Here is a 22,661-nt window from a genome sequence, read left to right on the forward strand (position 1 = left end):
CTAAAAATATGTTATCTGTTAATATGAAATGGATTTTTCAAGAGGATGAATAAATATTTTTAAAGTTTTCTTAGTTTTAATTTCTAGTATGGTAAATTTCAATAGGTATAGCCCACATAAACAAAGCTCTTTGATGTCTGATGTCCTCATTAATTTTTAAGAGTGTGAAAGAGTTCTGAGTCCAAAACATTTAAAATCTGCTGCCTAGAGTATTTCCAAAGGTGAATTTAAGTGAATTTATGTGAAACAGAATGATGTGAACATAGAAAGGAACTATTAATTGCCTGGGTTGGGGTGCATGGTATTGGTGGGGAAAGGCATAGGGTTTATCATGATGTGCTATTTCCATAAATCAAGTTGTGACTGTAAAAGGAAGAGACATAAAAACCTTTCCAAAATTTAGTAGCTTCACTAATCAGAATTTTTATAACAATTTCAGGTGGATAGACTGCTTCCATTATCATAAATGCTTTTGAACTACTATGTACAGAGTACAAAAGTAGGCAATCTAAGGAGTCTGTTACTTAAAAATTGACAGCTTACTTGATGAAACGACTAATAAAAAAAGTCTAATAACAATGTTGGCATCCATTTTTATTTGCATAGATTTGTTTTAAATGATCAAATAATTATATTCAAATTTTTTCCATATAGTCTTAGTAGATATTTTGTAGAAAATTATTATCTGTGAAAAGATTAATACTTAGGTATCTAAGATTAATCTTAGGTATTAAGAGGTTCACAGAATAGTCTATGTATAATATTGTTTAAATTTTTATACTATTTCATTTATACAAATACTGTTAAAATAAATACTTGGAATAACAGAAGTTCTGTATTTAAAATCTAAGAGGTGTCAAGAGGTCATTGATATTTAAATATTTAAATGAATCAACGATATACAAAAAAAAAAAATACTGGAAACAATGGGACAACTCGTAACTCCCTTTATAATGTTATTATGGTTATTAGTCCTGTTTTTGAGCACATTTTACAGCTTGACAATTTTATACCAGGATTTTCATATGTAACTGTATTTTGAAGGTCATGATTTGATCCATGGTATAAGCAAGTCTATGTGTTTTCAAAAGTACGTTTAAATGAGGCTCCACTGTTTGTTAAACGTTTCCAAAAAGTAGAACTCAAAACAATCCTTCTTTTTCTCATTTTGAGCTAACATACAGTTTTATAACCCTCTAAAATATTTACATAGTAAATTCATAAAGTAGAAGATTCATATTTCAAAATCTGGTTTATTTTAGACACTAGATGTTTATGTATAAATATAAATTTAAGAGAAAATGAAATAAGCCTTAAAGGAATTAAGAATTTAAACGTACAGTGCAGCGATGAGCTCTTTAGAAATTCCCAGATGTAACTTTACAGGGCAGAGCAGCACCAACTTCACATTTGCCGGCTTCGCTGCAGCTGTGTCTACTGCACGTAAGCTACACCTCTGCCTACAGCACGTACTTGTTCACACCACCAAAATATGCCAATATAAGGTCAGTTCTATTCTTAAAATGTAAATCAATCTATTCATTCTAAAAGAGTCCTGAAGACAGTAACCTGACAGAAAGTCATTCAGTTTTTCAACCAAATACCTTTGTGTGCTTGGAAACAACCTCCAGTAAGTTAGGAGAGTCATGTGTTACCACTGCTTTTAAAAATATGACTCATGGCAATTGTGATTCATCTTTTTTCCCCTCTGTAAGTTAAACATAAAAACTAGCCATAAATGTTAAATGTCAGTAATAGGTTAAATTTTGTAAGTAATTCCTGTAACATTTAGCCAAAGGAAGTGGATTTCTAACCCGTGTGGCCTTGCCTGTGAGGCACAGTGGGACCCTGAGAGTGATTTGCCAAGAAGAGCAGAGTAAGCCTGGAATATAGAGAAACTTGATCTAGGGGCCTCTGAGTGGGTAGCAAGCTATCCAAGGGGCATGTTAAACTCAACTTTGGCCTGGTTTATAGTCCATATTCCAAATGTTTGATCAGGTGGCTAAGGGGTGGCATTTGCATCATGAAGCAAAATTAACTATTTATAGTTGGGAGGAAAGAGAAAAGTTATATTTCATATTAATTAAGCACATAGTGTGTGCCAAGCCCTTTACATACTTTATTTCATTTAATCTTCAAAATTCACATTAGATGTTACAGCCCCATTTCATAGATTGTAAAAGCGTTATTTGGATAGGAAAATTACTCATTGAAGATCACGTAGCTAAGTTAAATAGTGGAGCCAAGAATGGAATCCAGGACTACCTGAATCTAGAATTTTTACTTCTTCCTGGTGAGGGAAAGCACTGTGCTTTTAAAGAAAGTCACCAACTTTGCAATAAGAACCCAGCCAGAAGAAAGGGCTAGTCAGCAAACCTACCAAGAGCTAGGCAGAAGGGCACTTACGCTGAAATACAACACAGGGTTCTAAAGCCCTGCCATGTTCATGATACCAAGAGAGAAACAGGCATGAGGTGTGGGAAAAGGGGCAGACATGAGAAGAGGTATCATGATACTGTGCTCACAAGGTTGCTCAGGGCCCACCCTAGGAACATGTGATTCCAACCATGTAGCATTCCTGAAACAATTCTTCCTTCTCCCCACAGACCTCTGCTGAGCGTGAAGCTCCTAATGTACTGCTCCAGGTCCAGCTGGTCCAGGGGCTGGTGGGCCTGAACCTGCATGCTGAGAACGTTCAGCTCCTAAAGCTAGCCAGGGCTACAGACACAGAAATAGACAATGAGCTTTCCTTTTTGAACATCTACTTTGCTCCCTACTAGAGAACAATCGCTAAAAGGATAACACAATGATAGAATGGGAATTGATTGTATATTAAGACATCTTCAGGGAAAATGACTTATCGACCATGAACTATAAAAGATCATTTTCTTCCACAATCTTCATTTCCATATTCATGAAATCACTGGATTCAATATAGAGTACTACCACTTAATTTCATTTTAAAGCTATAAATTCAATATTCCAAATATTAAATTCTAAAATACAAAAATTTAGGTCAGTTTGGCCCTACTCAAGAATACTGAGGAGTCAATTATGCAAAAGCAGAAACTAAAAAGAATATTCTTTTTTACTTAAAAAAGTATTCTAGATGGCTTATAGAGAAAATGAATTAGTCTGAGTGTCAAAATATACACCAAGCTAATGTAGTAGTGTTGTTAAATGGGAAATGGCACTGCCATGTCATTATTCCAGTGTTTAATTCACTGACACAAAGTCCTTTTATCCAAATATCCAAGTATGCTATCCAAGTACGCTGTTTCATTCTATTTAAATGGAATCAAACAGCATTCAAAATTGTAACCTTTTTTTGCTGGCCAAGTGTGTTTTGGGCTAGTGTCCAGCCTGAAAAGGTAAGAGGGAGAAGCACAATAATTAAGATGATTCAAATTTGATAAGAAGACCTCTGCTTTGTAAGAAAGGCAGAGCTCAAAGGACTAGAGTTTAAAACAGGCTCACCTATCAAATTCTAATAATAAATTACGAAAGAATCTGTTATAATGGAGAAATTCTGTGGTAGGAGAGAAAAACCCAGATTTCCTGCATTGTTCAGAAAAGCTTAATCAAATGATTTTGGCCTTTTAAAAAAGTAGCTTGGTATTTTATAGGTTTAACATGCTTTATATTTATATATGTAAAATGTTTCTAAAAGTTCAGTTGAGGACTTCCCTGGTGGCCCCGTGGTTAAGACTCCACGCTTCCAATGCAAGGAAGGGGGCACGGGTTCGATCCCTGGTTGGGAAAGTTCCACATGCCACATGGTACAGCCAAATGAATGAATGAATGAACAAATAAATAAATAAATAAAAGTTCAGTTGAACAATTCATAGATGTCATCACTTCAGTCAATGACTATGCAAGCATCCAGTGATCATGTGAGAAACAACGCCTAGAAGTAGTCGATTTGATTTTAAGAAAAAATTAAACATGCAAGAAGAGCCAGGGAAGTCAATGAAAAGAAAAACAATGATGGAGGGTGGCTAGCTCTGCCAGAGAAGAAAACATACTATAAACCTTCGCTAATCAGAATACAGTGGTACTGACATATGAATAGACAGACATACCAATGGAATGAAACAAAATTCAGAAACAGGTACAAAACATATGGAAACTCGGTATGTGATAAAGGTGGCATCAAAAATCAATAGGGAAAAGAAGTACCCTCTAACAAGTTATACTGGAACAACTAGATAGTCATTTGAAAAAAGGAGAAAATTGGATCCAAACCTCATAGAAGACAAGAAAATAAACTCTAAATTAATTAGGCATCTAAATGTAAAGTATGAGATAAAAAATCTTAAAAGAAAGCATGGATGAATTCCTTTGTGACCTGGAGAAGGGAAAGCCTTTCCAACTATGATTCAAAAACAAGAAGCAATAGAAGAAAAGACTGATCATTTTGGCCATATAAAGCTTAAAAGAAAAAATAAGACAAAACCTTTTCCATAGGGGGAAAAAAAAGACCACAAGTAAACATGAATAAAGTGGGGAAAAATATTTGTATCATATACCCTGAATACAGTTAGACTTATCCTAACATACCAAATGCTCATAAAATTTAAGAAAAATATCAAAATCTCATTGGAAAAATGAGCAAGTGACAAACAAGACAGTTAAAAAAAAAGGGCAAACATCCCTCATTCAAAATTCTCATCTCCACTTATTATAAAAGAAATTTAAATCAAATTACAACTGATCTAACATTCAAATCAGTAAAAATCTCACATATGACAAATACTCTAGTCAAAGCTGTGGAGAAATAGGCACACTCTTAAAATGCTGTTAGGGGTGCAGAGTAGTATAAATCCTAAGGGGTAGAGTTTGGTAACATTTAACAAATTTTATAAACATTTTATATTTTGACCCAGTAATACCACTTATAGCAACCTACCCCAAAGACACATGTCCACAAATAAAAAACCATATGTGCATAAGGTTATTTATCATGGAATTATTTGTAATATGATTCTGACATGATACATTGTGAACCATGTAAATATTTCAGATATTTAAAGTTAAATATAAGTCAGAAATAAATATTGAGATGAAATTATGTTTCAGATTTGATGCAATATAAAATGAACAAATAGGAGAATATGTTCCAAACCAAAGAAAAAGATAAATCTCTAGAAATCAACCTTAACAAAATGGAGATGAGTGATTTATCTGATAGAGAGTTCAAAATAACAGTCATAAAGATGCTCACCAAAGTCAGGAGAGCAATGCATGAACAGAGGGAGCACTTCAACAAAGAGACAGAAAATATCAAAAAGTACTGAGCATTGCATTGTCATAGCACTGAAAAATTCAATAACTGAACTAAATTCAATAGAAGGATTCAACAGCAGACTAGATCAAGTGGAAAAAAGGATCAGTGAACTTAAAGAGAGAGCAGTGGAATTCATCCAATCAGAAGAGCAAAAAGGAAAAAGAATAAAAAAGAGTGAAGATAGCTTAAGGGACTTATGGGACACCATAAGAAGACCAATATACACATTATAGGGGTACCAGAAGAAGAAGAGAGAGGAAGGGAGAGAAGCTTATGCAAAGATATAATGCCTGAAAACTTTCCTAACCTGAGGAGAAAGAAGCAGACCCCCAGATACAGGTAGCACAGAGTATCAAAAAAGATGCCTCTAAAGAGACCCACAGCAAGACACATTATTAAATTTTCAAAAATTAAAGACAAAGAGAATCTTAAAAATAGAAAGATAGGGACCTCCCTGGTGGCACAGCGGTTAAGAATCTGCCTGCCAATGCAGGGGACACAGGTTCGAGCCCTGGTCTGGGAAGATCCCACATGCCGCGGAGCAACAAAGGCCGTGCACCACAACTACTGAGCCTGCACTCTAGAGCCCACGAGCTGTAACTACTGAGCCTGCATGCCACAACTACTGAAGCCCACACGCCTAGACCCCATGCTCCACAACAAGAGAAGCCACCGCAATGAGAAGCCCGCGCACCACAACGAAGAGTAGCCCCCACTCGCCACAACTAGAGAAAGTCCACTCACAGCAATGTGAAGACCCAACACAGCCATAAATAAATAAATAAATAAATTTATAAATAAATAAAATTTTAAAAAAAAGATAAAAGCCACTTATTATGTACAAGGGAACTCCCATAATACTATCAGCAGATTTTTCAGAAGAAACCTTGGGGACCAGAAGGAAGTGGGACGATATACTCAAATTGTTGAAAGAAGAAAACTGCCAATCAAGAATAATCAACCAAGTAAAACTGTCCCTCAGAATTGAAGGAGAGTTAAAAGAGTTTTCCAGATAAACATATGCTGAATAAGTTTATCACCACTAACTGGTCTTAGAAGAAATGTTAAAGGGAGTTCTTCAAACTGAAATGAAAGGATGCCAATTAGTAACGTGATAACATGAAAGTATAAAACTCACCGGTAAAGGTAAATATACACTTAAATGCAGAATACTCTAATATTGTAATGGTGGTGGGTAAATCACTTATAACTCTAGTATAAAGGTTAAAAGAAGACAGTATTAAAAAATAACTATACAGGGCTTCCCTGGTGGCGCAGTGGTTGAGAGTCTGCCTGCCAATGCAGGGGACACGGGTTCGAGCCCTGGTCTGGGAAGATCCCACATGCCACGGAGCAACTGGGCCCGTGAGCCACAATTACTGAGCCTGCGCGTCTGGAGCCTGTGCTCTGCAACAAGAGAGGCCGCGATGGTGAGAGGCCCGCGCACCGCGATGAAGAGTGGTCCCCACTTGCCGCAACTAGAGAAAGCCCTCGCACAGAAACGAAGACTCAACACAGTCATAGATAAATAAATAAATAAATAAAAGAACGTGAATTCCTAAAAAAAAAAAAAAAGAAAAAACTTAGAAAGAAGTTTTAAAAAAAAAAACAAAACTATACAATAATTTTTAATAGATACACAATGTAAAAAGACACCCACATTTTCAAAATTTCCTGCTCATCAATACTTCCTCTGGAAACCAGTGAAGAATTTCTCCACCCAAATTAAGATATATACCAAAAAGAAGACAACATGAGATTCATGTTGCAGAGGGGACCCACCCCATGAGAAAAAAGAAGAGTAAGTCAACAGCCATACTGTAGATCTAGATTATAACCAGTCAAAGGCTTTGGCAGGTTCCTCTTCAAGAAGATGAATTGTTAAGAATGTCTTATTAAGAACATCTTGTTTGAATGGATTAAGAGACTTACATAACTGAGTGAGAGTCTGGTTGGTAATTAGTGATAAATGTATAGGAAACTAAGCAAATAAAGCAAAAAGGCTGTTATTAATCCTAGAGATAACAAAAAGTTGCACACAAACTGAAAGTAATCATAAGTATATGACACGGTTCAGCTGTCAACAGCTTTTGCCTCCTTAAAGTATGCAAACACAACATTCATTCAATCAAAATCACAACATATCTATATTGGAAGGCTGGAGGGACAAGCAGTTTGTATGTGTTGGTGGTGGATGGTACGTGTGAGAGGTAGATGAGTTATGCATCTACAAGTCAAGGAATGCCAAGGGTTGCCTACAACCACCTGAAGCTAGGGGAGTGGCATGAGACAGTTTTTCCTTGGAGCCTCCAGAAGGAACAGAGACCCTGCTGACACCCTGGTTGCAGATTTCTAGCCTCCAGAACTGTGAGAGAATCAACTTCTGTTTGCTTTAAGCCACCTAGTCTGTGTTACTTTGTCACAGCTGCCTTAGCAATAATACACCGACCTTCAAGAATCTGACTTGTCGTCACTGCCATCTTGTATGCACCATCTTCCTGCTGCTGCCTGAACACGTGGTGACTCCCATTTATTTTAAAGAAATCCTCTAAGATTTTGACACCACCACATGCAAAAGGGCAGAGAATTACCTGCGACAGTAAGTTTAAAAAGTGAGGGATACTTTAACAACGGCAAAAACGGTAATCAAATTGCTGAATCTTGCCACCCTGATGTTAGGAAGATACCAAAACCAAAATAAGGCCGACCTTAAGGTGCTAGGATACATGAAACAGTATTTTACTTTCTATTATGGTTTCCTCAGTAAGGTTAATAGTTACCCAAGATTCCCACTTTTTAATGCTTTATCAGAATTTCTCTCTTTTACAATATGCTATTTCAAGGTTTTGCTGAAGTTGCCTTTTTAAAACAGTGAATGAACTGTTCTTGATTTTATTCTGGGTGCCAACTGGAAATAACGTGCTGCAGAATTTATTCCACTCAGCCCTGGAAACCTGAAATGTAATCATTAATCACAGACACACACTGTTTCCTAATGAAAAAACAACGCTTCCTAATATATTTTAGGAACAAGAACACTGAACACTAGAATTATGGAATAAGGAAGCCACCTCAAAGAGTGAAGCAGTCCCCTCACTGGAGATATTCAAGAAGAGGGTTATTAAGAAGGGATTCTCTGAAAAGGAATCATGTGTTTATCACAATGTTAGGCAGAGTTTTCAAATTATAAATAACAAGCTATTAATAGATTGTGGCATGAATTAAGGGGTTGTGACAAGCATATTTTTAGTGGAATTTAATGGCATGGAATAGGAAATAGCAGAGTGCAAAGCATGACTTAAATGCAAGGGCTGATTCACACAACTTCTACTTATATATTTACATATGTAGAGTTAATAGAGTTAAAGTTATGTGTATATTGGGTTGTGATGTAAACTTTATTTCTTACTGTGGGTCACAGTCAAAAAAGGTTTGAAAGCCACTGTCTTAGAGGGTAAATGTGCCACCAAACAAGCAGCCCATCAGATGCATCCTGTAGGCAGAGAGGACCCAGGCCCAGGGCCTGCTTTAGTGCGTGGAGATAGGTTGAGACTGGGTTGCCCCAAACACTTTCCAGCAGAGGATCTGGAGCCCACCATGAGGGAAGATCCATCATGAGTTCATTAGGAAGGAACCCAGACCACCAGAGAAGTTCAGAATGTTCAAAGAGGCCAGTAGACAGTGTATGCCAGAGGCAGATGTGAAACACCAAATGGGTCCACACAGTCAATTCAAGAACGAAAAGTAATTTGTCACTGTGTAGAAAAAGAACAAGAAAACATTTCTCATCCCCCAAAACGTTTGTTTGGCTTTGAAGCCATTTATTTTCAAGAGAGGCAATGAAATAATACCTATGAACAGCACCTTGTACCAATGATGTTTATTTTATTTCATGTCCTGGGGACACAGTTTTAAAGAGTACTTCTTAATTTGGCAACGAAGTGGAAAAAGTCAGTTTAGGATTTTTCTTTGTGAATCATAAAAAATTTGGAGGATGTGCTATTTGCCATAAAATAGAATTAAGGGATAAAGTAAATTTAGATTAAATGAGCCAAACTTGTGAGCTATCTTCAACATGCCGTGGGCATTAAATACTTCCCCGAGTTTTAGATCTAGGGTTATCTGTCATATGGAAAATAAAAGCTGACCCCACCCCAAAGGCTGAATGTAATCACATCTTCTTTAACCAAGTGACAGGCTATGATAGAAAAGCAAAGAGTAAAAGATTCAAACTGGCTTTAGTAATAGTGTAAAATCTTTCCCATGTCAACAGGTTCTCCAAAGAAGGTAAAACAGTAAGCTCCATACGGTTTTTCAAAATTATGGCCCAAAGTTTAGGGCAGAAAGATATTAAAGTTAATATAAAATTTTAGCAATATGTGTGGATTTATTCTTAACTCTCCCTTTCCTTAGATTTTTTTTCTTGGAATAGTGTATTCCCTGTAATTGAATCACAGAAATGAATTAAAAATTGCACATTAAATTGTTACAAACCCAAATTGCCATCCACACCTCATCAAGAATCTTTTTTTTTTTTTTTTTTCAACTTAAGAAGAAATAGCACGATTCTCTCAAGCTGATACTTTCCTCCTGGAGTGATGCCTACATGATGTTTCATTTTGGCTTCACATCCAGAAAGTCATTTGAGGACACCCAAGTGGCTCTTTTAGCACTTTACCTTTTCTTCTCACTCTTCTTGTTGTTATTCATTTATTTATTGTGATAAGCTTACTTTAATTAAATCTAACATTCTTTGAACTTTTCTTCTACATTTTCCTATCATCCACAGAAACTATGTCTGTTGTACTTGAAAGCATATTTTATACTGGATAAATTTTTTTTTTCCTGGTGATGACATTTTTTAAAGTCACAGTACACTTCCAGCAAACAGGAGGTAGCTAAAAATAATGCTGGAGAGACATGAACTCAACATCTCCTCTTGGGTCCACAGGCACTTCAAACTCAGTTGATCCAAAACCAAACCCTTTATTAGTACTCTCCAAGAGTTCCAAGTGTTGCGACCTCATTGAAAGGTCCCATGCCTCTCAGCATCCCATAAAAGAAAGTTCTTAGTCTTTCCTGTCCTCAAATATCATTGTCAAGTCTTATATTGGGTCGGCCAAAAAGTTCATTTGGGTGTTTTCCATAAGATCTTATGGAAAAACCCGAACAAACATTTTGGCCGATCCAATACACGCTAATCCTTAAACCTTTCTGGAACCCATCATTTCTTTGCATTCTCAGAGCCCCTATTCCAGGCTGTCATCTGGATAAACACAAAAGGCCTAACTGGTCTTCCTGGTTTGACCTCTGCAATCTACTCTCCACATATGACCAGAGATTCTTCCTAAAACACCAATCTGTCACATGGAGAAACCAGCAGCCACTTTGCGTCTCCTGATGAGAGAACAGCCACCAGCTATGCTTGTGTCAAAGTGATCAAAACTGAGCTGGAGCAAGCCTCAGCACCCAGCTGTCAGTTCCTAGGAAATGCCAAGGGTGGAGGAACTCACTGAGCTGCATCTTGAGCCTGCAATCAACAACATCCAGACTGTGGGAAGCTGAGCAGGTCAAAGGGCTCAGATTCTTCCACAGATAAATTGTAACAAAAATAAAGGGATGGAGGTGAAACTGCAGATAAAAAAGACTTAAAAAACATTTAAAAAATGAGCAAGACTAAACTTGTGCCTAGGGATGCACACTTGAATGAACTATAAAGAAACACAAGGACGTGACCGATGACCCTGGAAGTCAGGGTAGTCTTTGCAGGGACACAGGGAGCTGTGATTGGGACAAGGCTTACGAGGGGCTTCCCGGGGTGGCTGGCAACATTCTATTTCTGGAGCTGTGCTGTGGTTACCAGGGCGTTTGCTTTAAAATACTTTACTAAGCCACACGTTTGTTTGTATGGTGCTCTACTTTTATTTTACAATGAAAAAGTTAAACACATACACACACACACACACACACAAATCTGACCATGTTGCTGCCCTGTTAAAACCCTTCAATGGCCTCATAGTTCTTGTAAGAAAAAGTCCAAACTCCTTCACGTGGTGGACAAGGCCTTGCGGCATCTGGCTCTCTACTCAAAGCCTCAATGCTTACTTGTCTCCTCCCTACATTAAATTTTCAGTTCCTCAAAAGCATTCTGCTTCCTTCTGTCACGGCCTCTGAACTTCAGTTATTTCTACTTGGAACAATCAAACATGTTCTCTTTCCCCTTCACTGGGCTGATTCCTATTTGTCCTTCAGGCCCCAGGAGGAAAGCCTTCCCAGCGCTCCAATGTTGGGCATCCTGAAGTACCTCTCTGTCTTCCCATTACACACGATACTTTCTCAATCACAGCCTTTATCATCTGCATTAATATAGTCTATTAGTTCATATTTTCCATAGATCAACAACAAGATGTATTAACTTGCCCTCAAATTTTTATATCCCAATACCTAGCACAATGCCTAGACAAAAACCAAGTCCCATGCTTCATAACACCCTTCTCTTTACTATTTAATTCTTAGCGTGCCTCAGATCACATGGGGGACTTGTTCTTTGGCCTACTCCAAATGATCGTGATTCACTGAGTCTGGGCCAGGCCCAGGAATCTGTGTTTTTAAGAATACCTATATGATTCTGATGAAAGAACCATACTTTGAGAAAGTGTCCCATATCCAATCAATCTCTTTGTAGATTCTCTGTCCTACATCTCTCTCTCTCTTTTTTTTTTTTTTTCATTTTTTGGCCGCACCGTGCGCCATGCGGGACCTTAGTTCCCCGACCAGGGATCGAACCCATGGCCCCTGCAATGGAAGCATGGAATCTTAACCACTGGACCGCCAAGGAAGTCCTGCCCTAAATGTCTCAGATTCATTCCTTCTTTTCCCCACTCTCACTGACTTAACTGTGGTCATTTCCCCCCTAGACTAAAAAAAGCTTCCACCTAGTTCCCCTCCTCCTGATTCCTCTCCTCCAAGCCCCCCACACACAAAGCTTCTACACACAGGCTTATGCGGGAAACACAATCATCTGGCCCCTGACTAAGGTTCCTCCTGCTGTCCTAAGCCAGCATGTTGACAATGGAAAGAAAAAGGCAGGATGGATGAGAGAGACTGTGTTAAACGTGGCTAAAATATGTTCTCTTGATGGATACAGCAGAAGGAAATGAAGAAGTAAAATGCCATTCTGAAGGTAACTAAGGTAAAAAGAACTACGCAGCTTTACAAGAGACTCCAAGGACATACTCATGTCACTACTATTCTCCAGTAGTTATATATATCTCTCTATATAGCATTAGTAAGAACTTAATGTCAGCAAGGCCCTATGTCTTTAGTGGTATTAGAACTAAATACGTGTCTCACTTAACAGACAAAGGCAACTTTTAAAAAACAATTATAAAGCATTATTGGAATAGAATACAGATATATATGCAGTACTTGCTAACTAACATCTTCCCTCAAGATACAGGGCAAGGAAGGCACAAAATTTAAACAACATGCTTAGCAAGTTGGGTTTTTTTTTTTTTTGAATTTTATTTATTTTTTTATACAGCAGGTTCTTATTAGTCATCAATTTTATACACATCAGTGTATACATGTCAATCTCAATCACCCAATTCATCACACCACCATCCCCACCCCCCCGCGGCTTTCCCCCCTTGGTGTCCATACGTTTGTTCTCTACATCTGTGTCTCAATTTCTGCCCTGCAAACCAGTTCATCCGTACCATTTTTCTAGGTTCCACATATATGCGTTAATATACAATATTTGTTTTTCTCTTTCTGACTTACTTCACTCTGTATGACAGTCTCTAGGTCCATCCACGTATCAACAAATGACTCAATTTTGTTCCTTTTTATGGCTGAGTAATATGTAAGAGCCAGACTGTAAAGTCGGTGTGGAACTTACTACATTCATATCTTTGCGGTATACATGGGGTGAGGGGCACAGGCTTAGAATCCCATCAGAAGGGGGATGAGGGTGCCTCTGGCCTTAAGCAGAGCTCCCTCAGACAACTCTGCAAGCCCACGCCGCATGTTTTATTAAAAAGGCAACAAGTGACACTAGAGGAACAGGATAGGAGAGAGCATTGCTCATCATGGAGACAGCTGAGGGTTGCACCAGTACTGCATGTTAGACTCAAACAACAAACAGATCCCACAAGAAAACTAACGTTGCATTTCTTTCCAGCTGTGTATGTCTAGAGGTGTTATAAGTCAGTCTCACATTTGTTGTTAGAAAGAAGCTTTATTAAAACAATTTTATCCTCACTCAATTTGAAATAGATGGAGAGGAGTTTGCTTGGTGTGTATGAAAACCTGCACTGAGATGCTCAGCTAACCCACACACCTGACCTGGCCTCTCCCTGAGCAATTCCTCACCTGCTGTCTCCTGACACCAATCCTTGCCCAGTGTCTTCATCTGCAACGGTGCTGGCAACAACCTGCTTATTAAATGACGTAAAAGAAGGAAATTCCCAACAGCCAGGTTCCTAACACATGTGTTTCTGTAAATATTGAAGAATCTGAACATCATAAAAAGCCTTGCTGTCATCAGTTTTAGCCTTCTGTTTCCAAGGATCTGCAGCAGGGTAAAAGCAGTAACTTTCTTCAGATCACAGAATGAAAGGAACAGAGAGAAAAAGAGGCGGAAAGAGGAGGGGGAAGGGCAGAAGGAAGAGAAAGCATGAAGGAGAAAAAGCCAGGGGAATTGGGGGCTGGGTTTTCGGAGAGCCTGCATTTGTTTCACGGGGCCACTGGATTTGCTGCCTTGAATCCAATGGATTCCGGGTGCACTCCGGGCTACGCCTCCCGGTCTTCACCACTGTAAAGTCAGGAGAGGAAAACCTGATCTTTTTGCTCCCGGTGCTGTGGCTCCACATGTTGGGGCCCAGCTACATCCTCCCCCACTTTGATTCTCAGCCTTGACATGCAATTTAGAGAAATAAGAAGCCTGTGAAACAGCTGTAGGGAACTGCATTTGGAGCCCAGCACGCCACGCTGAGAAACATGGGCGCACTCTTCATTTTGGAACGTACAGGAATGAAACTGATTGGTTCATTCCGATCTGCCAGGGGCTTTTCTTTCTCTTTTTTTCCCTTTACTTTACTATTTTTTTAATATTTTATTTTGCAAATGGGCCCTCACATGTCACTCTCCAGAAGTTTGCAATCCACAGGCAAGGGAATTAATACAAGGTCTGTTGCGAATAAAATTATAATTACTTCTCTGTCCAAAAGTTCAACTTTCTTTGTTTCCCTCATCAGTTCTGAATTCCTGTACTTGACTGGCACCAACGCAAGAGTGAAGTAATTTCTTTCCTCTGTGATTTATTTTCTGATGATAAGTAAGCAAAAATACTATAAAGAAAGGGAAAAGAATGATGCAAAATGAGTACTTCTCAAAAACACAACTCCAGAGTGAAAGTAGGTAAAATGGAGTCCTGTGTGTCAAGAAACTTAAGAATAAAGCTACATGGTCATATCTATTTCTGTGTAATAAAAATAAACTTTTTAGTAAAACTATGTGGCAGGAACATAATGCTAAGAGCTTTACATGCATTATCTCATTTAATCCTTGGAACAACATATTTGCATGGGAAGAATCATCCACATTTTAAAGATAAAGAAAATGAGGTTTACCGAGGTTAAAAAAAACCTGCTAAAGCCTAATAAAATAGCAGAGTCAAGATGCAAGTGCACCCCTGCCTCCAAGGACTGCTATGCTAGGCCCCTTCTCCAGGCTTTACAAGGTTTAGACAAAAGCCTTGAAAAGCCCACTGCTCAGAAATGCACGTTGGATAACTATGTGCTGTCAACAGAGGTTGAACAACAAATCTTTTCTGTTACAATCACTGTTCAATGCATTCATCTCTTCATAGTAAGTGAGATATGGTCAACTTACCTTTATCTTTCTTAAGTGATTCAGGTGTGTAGTGTTTTCCAGTAATCATTTGAGTGAGTTTTTCATGTTTGTTTTTAGCTATATAGAAGATCACTGTAAGAACAGGCAGAGCAGTATAATACCCAAGCTCACAGAACCCATCAATCATGAGCTCAGCTGAGATACACAGTGTGTAAAGAGGCTGCCCGATAGATACATGGTCATTTCATTTTTCTGCATATTCAAAATTCTACTGAAGGACTCAGCTAGACTAGGAAAAAAAGTGGCCTGCGGCTAAACCGTATGTCCATCCCTTCTACCTCCACCCCGGTTTTAGTGAATTTCACTTTGGAGCATCTCCAGGGATGCTAGAGCATTCATTCATTGGGCAGAAATCTACCTGATACTGTGTTAAGTGCTGAGGGATACATGCATGAGCAAAACAGACCCGGTCCTGCCCTCAGTCTAGTCTAACATAAAAAAGCCAGCACTGTGCAATTCATCACACATGCAATGGAAGGATGTTCATGAAACTATTGTGCAGGTTCCTCATGAAAACTCCAGGAGAAATTTCTTTCTGATCCTTGGGTCAAGAGTAGTAGTTCTGTAGAGAAGCTGATCTACTTTTAATCCCATGGACACTCTATACTTCAAAACTAATTGAGCCTACTTTCTTTGCTGTTAAAAAAATTCAGGGCCCACCTGTGGCCCACTCACCCATGGGACATAAGATGCATTTCAGTAACTGTCTCATTGCTAGTCTAGCTGATGTCCCTTATCTTTTTCTTTCCTCCTTTCTTTCTCAGATATTTCTTATTTGAATATTGTTTTTTGTTTCCTTCATCTTTGGGGAAAAAGGTATAGTAGAAAAAAGTAAAAATAAATAAAAATATACACACGTATGAAAATTTTAGGGAAGTAGAGCAATGTCTGCTGACTCCAAAAACTCCAAAAATTTGACTTTTTGGAAATCTCTTCAATCTTGACTAAGAACTGTTTTTATTATTTTCCCACCTTAAAGTTTAAGCTCTTGGGGAAAAAAAGGTGATGGAGAATTTTTAGTTATTTGGAATCCAATAATGTTCTCTTTTTAATTATGTAAGGACTGAATGCAGAAAGCAACTATTTATAAATGAGAATACCCCCATGTGCCAACTGACGTACACAGAACTTGCTCTGGTGACTAGGTGATATTGTATTAAAAAAATGAATTGACTTTAAGTGTAATTAAATGCATTTTCTATTGTTACCAGCTCTAGATTTATGACCTCAGCTCATTAAGCTTTCTTAAAGAAGTTGTCTGACTAAGTTCTAATCACGCTTTTATATAACACAGAGCCAACTATAACCCAAATCCTAGCTTTCATCAGGAAGATGAGATCTATAGGGGACTTAATTCAAAGGTCAGAGACATTATTGGTGATGCTGAAAATAATTTGCCATTTTTTATACAGGTTAAAATAATATCTTTTTAAATTTGATTTTTAGAACTAAGAACAATTAAATTACTCTGTTACTTTTACTGTTATGAAGGATGTTATGAAGAGTGCATGACATTAACAGAAGGCAGAGGAACAAAGGAGAGAGCTTCTGAGAGAGAATATGGGCATCTCCGCAAAAGCAGATACAGTATGTAGACATGTCTCATCTTTCTGTGGTGCCCAATCATCTGGGTACTCCCTGACACACAGAATTATAATGTCAAAAGAAGAAAGTTTTGCATGTTGTTATTTTTCAATCACCACCATCATCATTATCAATCTATGAGATTCCCTTTCCACTTTGTAGTACATTATATCAGATGAACACATAAGATCAGTATATCATTAGACAATATTTTCCATTTAAGTTTTCCAATGGCCCTAGACTCTTAAATAAGTGAATCTACAGGTGTGACCTTTTAGCTCTTTATTTACAAACTACTCAAATGGTATATGTACAACTGATTCACTTTGCTGTACACCTGAAACTAACACAACACTGTAAATAACTATACTACAATAAAAATTCAAAGAAAAAAACCCAAAAAAACCCCAAAATACTCAAGTGAAACGAATCACATTAATAAATCTGTATGCATGTATATCTCAGATGTACTTCTTTTGAATACCAGACAAAAGACGCATCACTGTTACTTTCCCCTAAGCCGTCATGATTGGTGTTACCATCAGATTCTTATATGCCAAAAAAAGGGCCCAGGGGAGCATTGCTGAAAGTTTTAATGGAATAAAGCCAAAAGGAATATGTTATGAGTTAAACAGATGTTCTAGTTTTGAAAGCAATTTGGACAAAGATAAGTAAAATCGCCAAATAAATCCCAAACAAATACTATTTCCTTACAGCCTACATACACCAAATTATAAACTAAACAGGATCTAAGTACTAAGCAAATATCAGTAACAATAATTATCATTATTCTCATTATTCTTATTTACTGAAGGCTTACCATTTGATAGGAACTGTGCTAAATACTTTACATTATCTCATTTAATCCTCAAATCTTTAAGTCATGAATAAAAACTAATAAGATACTCCAACAAAAATTATTTTAAAGTTTTTTTTAATTTAAAAATAAATAAATAAATTAATTAATTAAAAAATCCAGATAGTCTTGAATTCTGCTTAATTGAAAAACAAAAAACTAATGAACCCCTACTATTAAGTGATCCTTACACTTAATTCTGAGCAGAGAATATAGTCCTAGCTTAGGTTTCAAATACCCAATGTTTGCAGCCCTTACCCTAGGTGCAAATTTTAAACTTACTGGGCTATTTTTTTCATCACTGAATCCCCAGCACCTAGAATGGTACATGACATACAACAGATGCTCAATAAATGTTTGTTAATTGAATAAGTGAGTGGACACAATTTAGTCACTGGTTTTCAAAGGAGTAGAAAGGATCCTCACGGAATATGGCAAATGTATTAAGTCTGATGAAGCCATTGTAGGAAGCTTTTAAAATTAACTAATTAATTAATCAAATTAATTGATTAATTAATCAATATTAATTATTGATCTCTTTTTTAATTACAAAATAATGGCTATATTTCACTGCACTGTACAATATATCCTTGCTGATTATTTATTTTATACATAGTAGTTTTTTTTTAAAACATCTTTATTGGAGTATAATTGCTTTACAACAGTGTGTCAGCTTCTGCTTTATAACAAAGTGAATCAGTTATACATATATGTATGTCCCCATATCTCTTCCCTCTTGCATCTCCCTCCCTCCCTCCCACCCTCCCTATCCCATCCCTCTAGGTGGTCACAAAGCACCGAGCTGATCTCTCTGTGCTATGCGGCTGCTTCCCACTAGCTACCTATTTTACGTTTGGTAGTGCATATATGTCCATGCCACTCTCTCACTTTGTCCCAGCTTACCCTTCCCCCTCCCCGTATCCTCAAGTCCATTCTCTAGTAGGTCTAGTAGGTCTGCATCTTTATAAATAAGAGTCAGTCTTTTATTTTCCTCTGAAACCAAATATAGGTGAGCTATGTCCTAAGACGATGACAACGACCACAATACACTTCTCTGGGCACAGTGGGGACATATGATTTAGTTGATTTAAATAGGAACAGTTGAACTACCAAAACATTTAGCAGTGTTTTAAGTTGTCAGAAAGTGATTGATTATATTCAACTACAATTTAATAAAAATTTAAGGGTCTAGGGGTTGGGTGTGGGTGCTCTTAAAAAGTTAAAATTTCCATAAAATCATTCAAAAGTACAACCTAGTAACAGTACTTGCCAAGACAAAAATGTTCCAGTAGCTCGACTTTTTATGCTAGGATCACTTCTGGAACTAGAAACCAGATGTAAAGGTAAATTCTCAATTTCTGACCTTCATCTTCTAAGAGGTCTAGGGAAAGAAGTCAACTGTTCAGCTCTATTAAATCACAGACTGGCTTTTGGGTTACTGGATAACGGCATAGAGGTATACCTATTTTTATCAATACTGCCATGAACAAAGTACTAGTCCTCTAATAAACTCCACAACCAGTAATTCTGAACTTGTAGAACCTATGAAAATGGTCATTTTTATTTATTTTCCTCATCATAGGAGTCTAATCCTCTCTAAAGACAGCATTCATTTAAATTGGTATTTATATGCCTGAATGTTTTATATCATCATAATACAATTGCACTGGTCCTGTGAATTCTCTTAATGCGATTGTATTTGTACTAAAAAAATCTCCATTAAAAAGTAGTACTTCACAGTTAGCTACTCTTTCATGAAGTGAAACAGATGGCTCTCTGGAACATTTTCATCCGTATCTTATTCTGTCAAATTTCACTTATCTATCTAAAACAAAAAGGACTTTAAAAGTACCCTTATAGGCAACAAAGGTTTTCTTCCCTAAAGTAAATATGGTTGCCACTTTTTAACTAACTGTACAATGTCAAGTGAGTAATTGTAATACTTGATAATAGAAACTTATAAGTCAAATATCCAATTTTCATACATCTTTATTTTCTTTCTTGGTGTCAGGAGTAGAATGAGGTTAGTCAAGAACAGAAACTATGGCATACACGGCTCAGCTTTGAAACAAATCAAATAAAAAGGTTCTTTCCAACCTAAAATATTGTAAGCTTCAAAATGATTATACATACCTCATAACAAGCCTTAAAAAAATAAGCTCTGATACGGATTTAATGTCAACTCTTCCAAAATCTTTTTCGTTTAGAAATTCCAGAAACTCCTTCAAATTCTATAAGCAAACAACATTCTTTACCATATTGGCAGAAATTTAGGAAGTATTAAATTTACTTACCATACTGGCAGAATTCAGGAAGCTTGCAAGCTACCATTATTCACCCTTATGATATCTGAGATGTAACTCTTCACAACATTATATGCATCACTGATTTTTCTAAGCATTTAAAAATGAGCTCTCTCCAACCCTATGACAAGTATCAGCCTACATAATTTTAAAAGGATATTTCATACAGTTTGTAATTTTTTTTAGTGTAATTGGACCATGTGTATTAAAACACAGTTTAAATAAGAATACCCGCAGAATCCCTAGTTTAATTAATTCATCCCATACCTTTTGGAAGCAGGTAGACACATTAATTATACACAAATAAAATAAATTTAAGCTAATCAAGAAGAGACAGGAAGTTTGTTCTCAAATCTTGAACTTCTGAAAGTAAATTATTACATAATTAGAATTCCTCACACAATTATACCACAACATTGGTTTTCCTACAGGTTTGGGCAATTTGCTGGTTACTGGATAAGATCTTATTTATAAATTGTCAGTTAATCCTATCACATTTACTTTTGGCTCCTAATTGTCCTAAAATGCAAAGAAATCTTAATTGGCGGAAATCTCTTGCTGGCAAAAGGTTTTAACCACTTGGGGGTCAATCAGAACCTAAGGCCTGATGATGGTAATACAAGGCTGTTAAACAAGGGGGAAAGAAATCTCAACAAACAAGATGATACTATTTACTCAATGCAGCAAATTATTTTTTCTTTGGTTAGGTTCTACCTAAATATTTGTCTTCTAACTTTAAACATGGAAGTTACTACGTCTTTTGAAACTAGGGACCATTCATAAGCCACTAACAACATAAATAACAAGTATCCTTTCCCCTTCACTCACACACACACACACACACACACACACATACACACACACACACAAGTATGTGAAAATCTAGCCTCTGAGATTTCATTGACTATGAATTCATTTTTTTAAATTGCAGAGTTTAATACAGTAAGAAGAAAAAGACAAAAATCTACCAACTAGGCTGAGCTGCCATCCTCTCCATGTAGTCTTTGGCCATATCTCGGGCTTCAATGTTCTCAGGATACAGCACGCAGAACATGGCCAAGGCCCCCAAGTTGTTGCCGTAAATTTCATTCCAGCGGGCGCTGTACTCCTTGGGATCCCAGGGAGGGAGGTACTCCAAGGGGCTGGACAGCATGGTGTGCACGGCCTCAGTGAGCCGGGCGGCAATGTGCTCGTGGGAGCTGGCAGCCCTGAGCTGGAGCTTGGCCACCTCTGCCCTGGAGAAGTACAGCATTGGATGGCTGTCATAGTTGGCATTCATAAAGGGAATCATGACTTCTGGGTTCTTGTCGGTGACGTAGGCTGACACAAAGCAAAATAAATATATGAAAAACACACTGGGAGCCCCCCGTGTGTGAGTCCTCATCGTGGCATCAGATCTCCAAATCTCCAAGGCAGCCAAACCATCTTCGAAAGATCCTACAGGACGGAAAAGAGAAGAGGAGGATATGTCAACCAGGGGACCATGGTGAAGTAGGAAATACGTGGTAGGTAGTAACCTTGCTTACTATGAAAATAAAGCTTATGAATTTTTAGACTTTTCAAAAATACAGCAAAAATTTGAACTAGGAAGAAACTAAAACCTAATCATTTAATTAAGTCATTAATTAATTACACATGATAACAACAGACATATTCATTGTGGAAAACAGAAACTTTGGACTTGGGAAAACAGTATAATATCTGCTCGAGTAGAGAAGAAAAACTCTTGTTGGCATTCGTCTCACATTTTATCACACAAAAAACGTTTTGATTTTATGGTATTTTTGGACATTAATATGAAAACCACAGTAACCAAAAGCTTGTGATGAAATATCGTCTGGGAATCTGAATGGACGTTAGGGGAAAAAAAAAAATAAGAAAATCCTGTCTTAATACAGCCTCCTTCACACTAAGTTCTCCCCTCTTCTCAGCATTCTCCATTCTGAACCAGGGATTAGGATCAATACATCTATATGAATGTGAGCAGACAAAATATTATGAGTAAGGCTAAATATTCTCTTTGTGTCAGCAGAAGGTGGGGACAACAAAAGCAGGGTAAACATCTGCTAAGCCCATGCGTTCCCTGGGCTGACATGGGCAGGCGTGCAGGGCAAGATCAGACACGGGGCTGCGGGGACTAGAGAGTGACATGCCTTCATTCAGAAAATAAAATTCCAGAATTAAAAGGCTGAAAGAACACGTGTGCATTTTCCCCTTATTATTTGAAACTACTGTCTACTTTTTCATTTTGCATTCGGGATTTTGGTGTCATTCAGTAAGTCAGACATTTAAACCAAGCTCACAAATTTTCTTAACTGCTTAACTTTCTTGAAAATCCTTTTTTTCAGTGGCAGCTTTGCTCACAGGTTAGCAAGAATGTCTTTCAAAGTAGGAACATTAAAAAAAAAAAAAAAAAAAAAAACGAAAGAAAACCCTCAGCCTGGTCTATGTCCCACATCTGGGATAAAGCAGGCATAAAATCCCCCAGAGGAAAGTCAGGGAATTCTTAAAATTCCTCAGAGGGGAAAGGTTATAGAAAGCAGACCAGAAAAAGACAGTTTTATGTAAATAATGAACAGTAGTTTTCAATTATTCAACGGAGAAACTGATGGAGAAAAATCAACCTCTCCAGCTGAACACAAACTATTTTTCCAAGGAAAATCTGCCTCATCACATTCAGAAGAAAGAAAACTAAGGATTTAATACACATTGGAGA

The 22,661-nt window shown here is 37.4% G+C and overlaps 1 protein-coding gene across 3 annotated transcripts in view; it reads right to left on the minus strand.

Annotated features, from left to right (window-relative positions):
- Positions 1 to 22,661, minus strand: part of DSE (dermatan sulfate epimerase) — a 69,426-nt gene that overhangs the window by 16,046 nt on the left and 30,719 nt on the right. For 2 of the 3 annotated variants that reach the window (XM_059941983.1, XM_059941982.1), the window contains exon 2: positions 20,914 to 21,382. In XM_059941983.1, the coding sequence (XP_059797966.1) occupies positions 20,914 to 21,329 (416 nt within the window). In that variant the 5' untranslated portion in view covers positions 21,330 to 21,382. Of the gene's footprint in view, positions 1 to 20,913; positions 21,383 to 22,661 lie in introns of those variants that run through there. The other variant, XM_059941984.1, reaches the window with a different exon arrangement.

The sequence above is a fragment of the Balaenoptera ricei genome, chromosome 12 (assembly GCF_028023285.1).
Source record: "Balaenoptera ricei isolate mBalRic1 chromosome 12, mBalRic1.hap2, whole genome shotgun sequence".
NCBI lineage: Eukaryota > Metazoa > Chordata > Mammalia > Artiodactyla > Balaenopteridae > Balaenoptera > Balaenoptera ricei.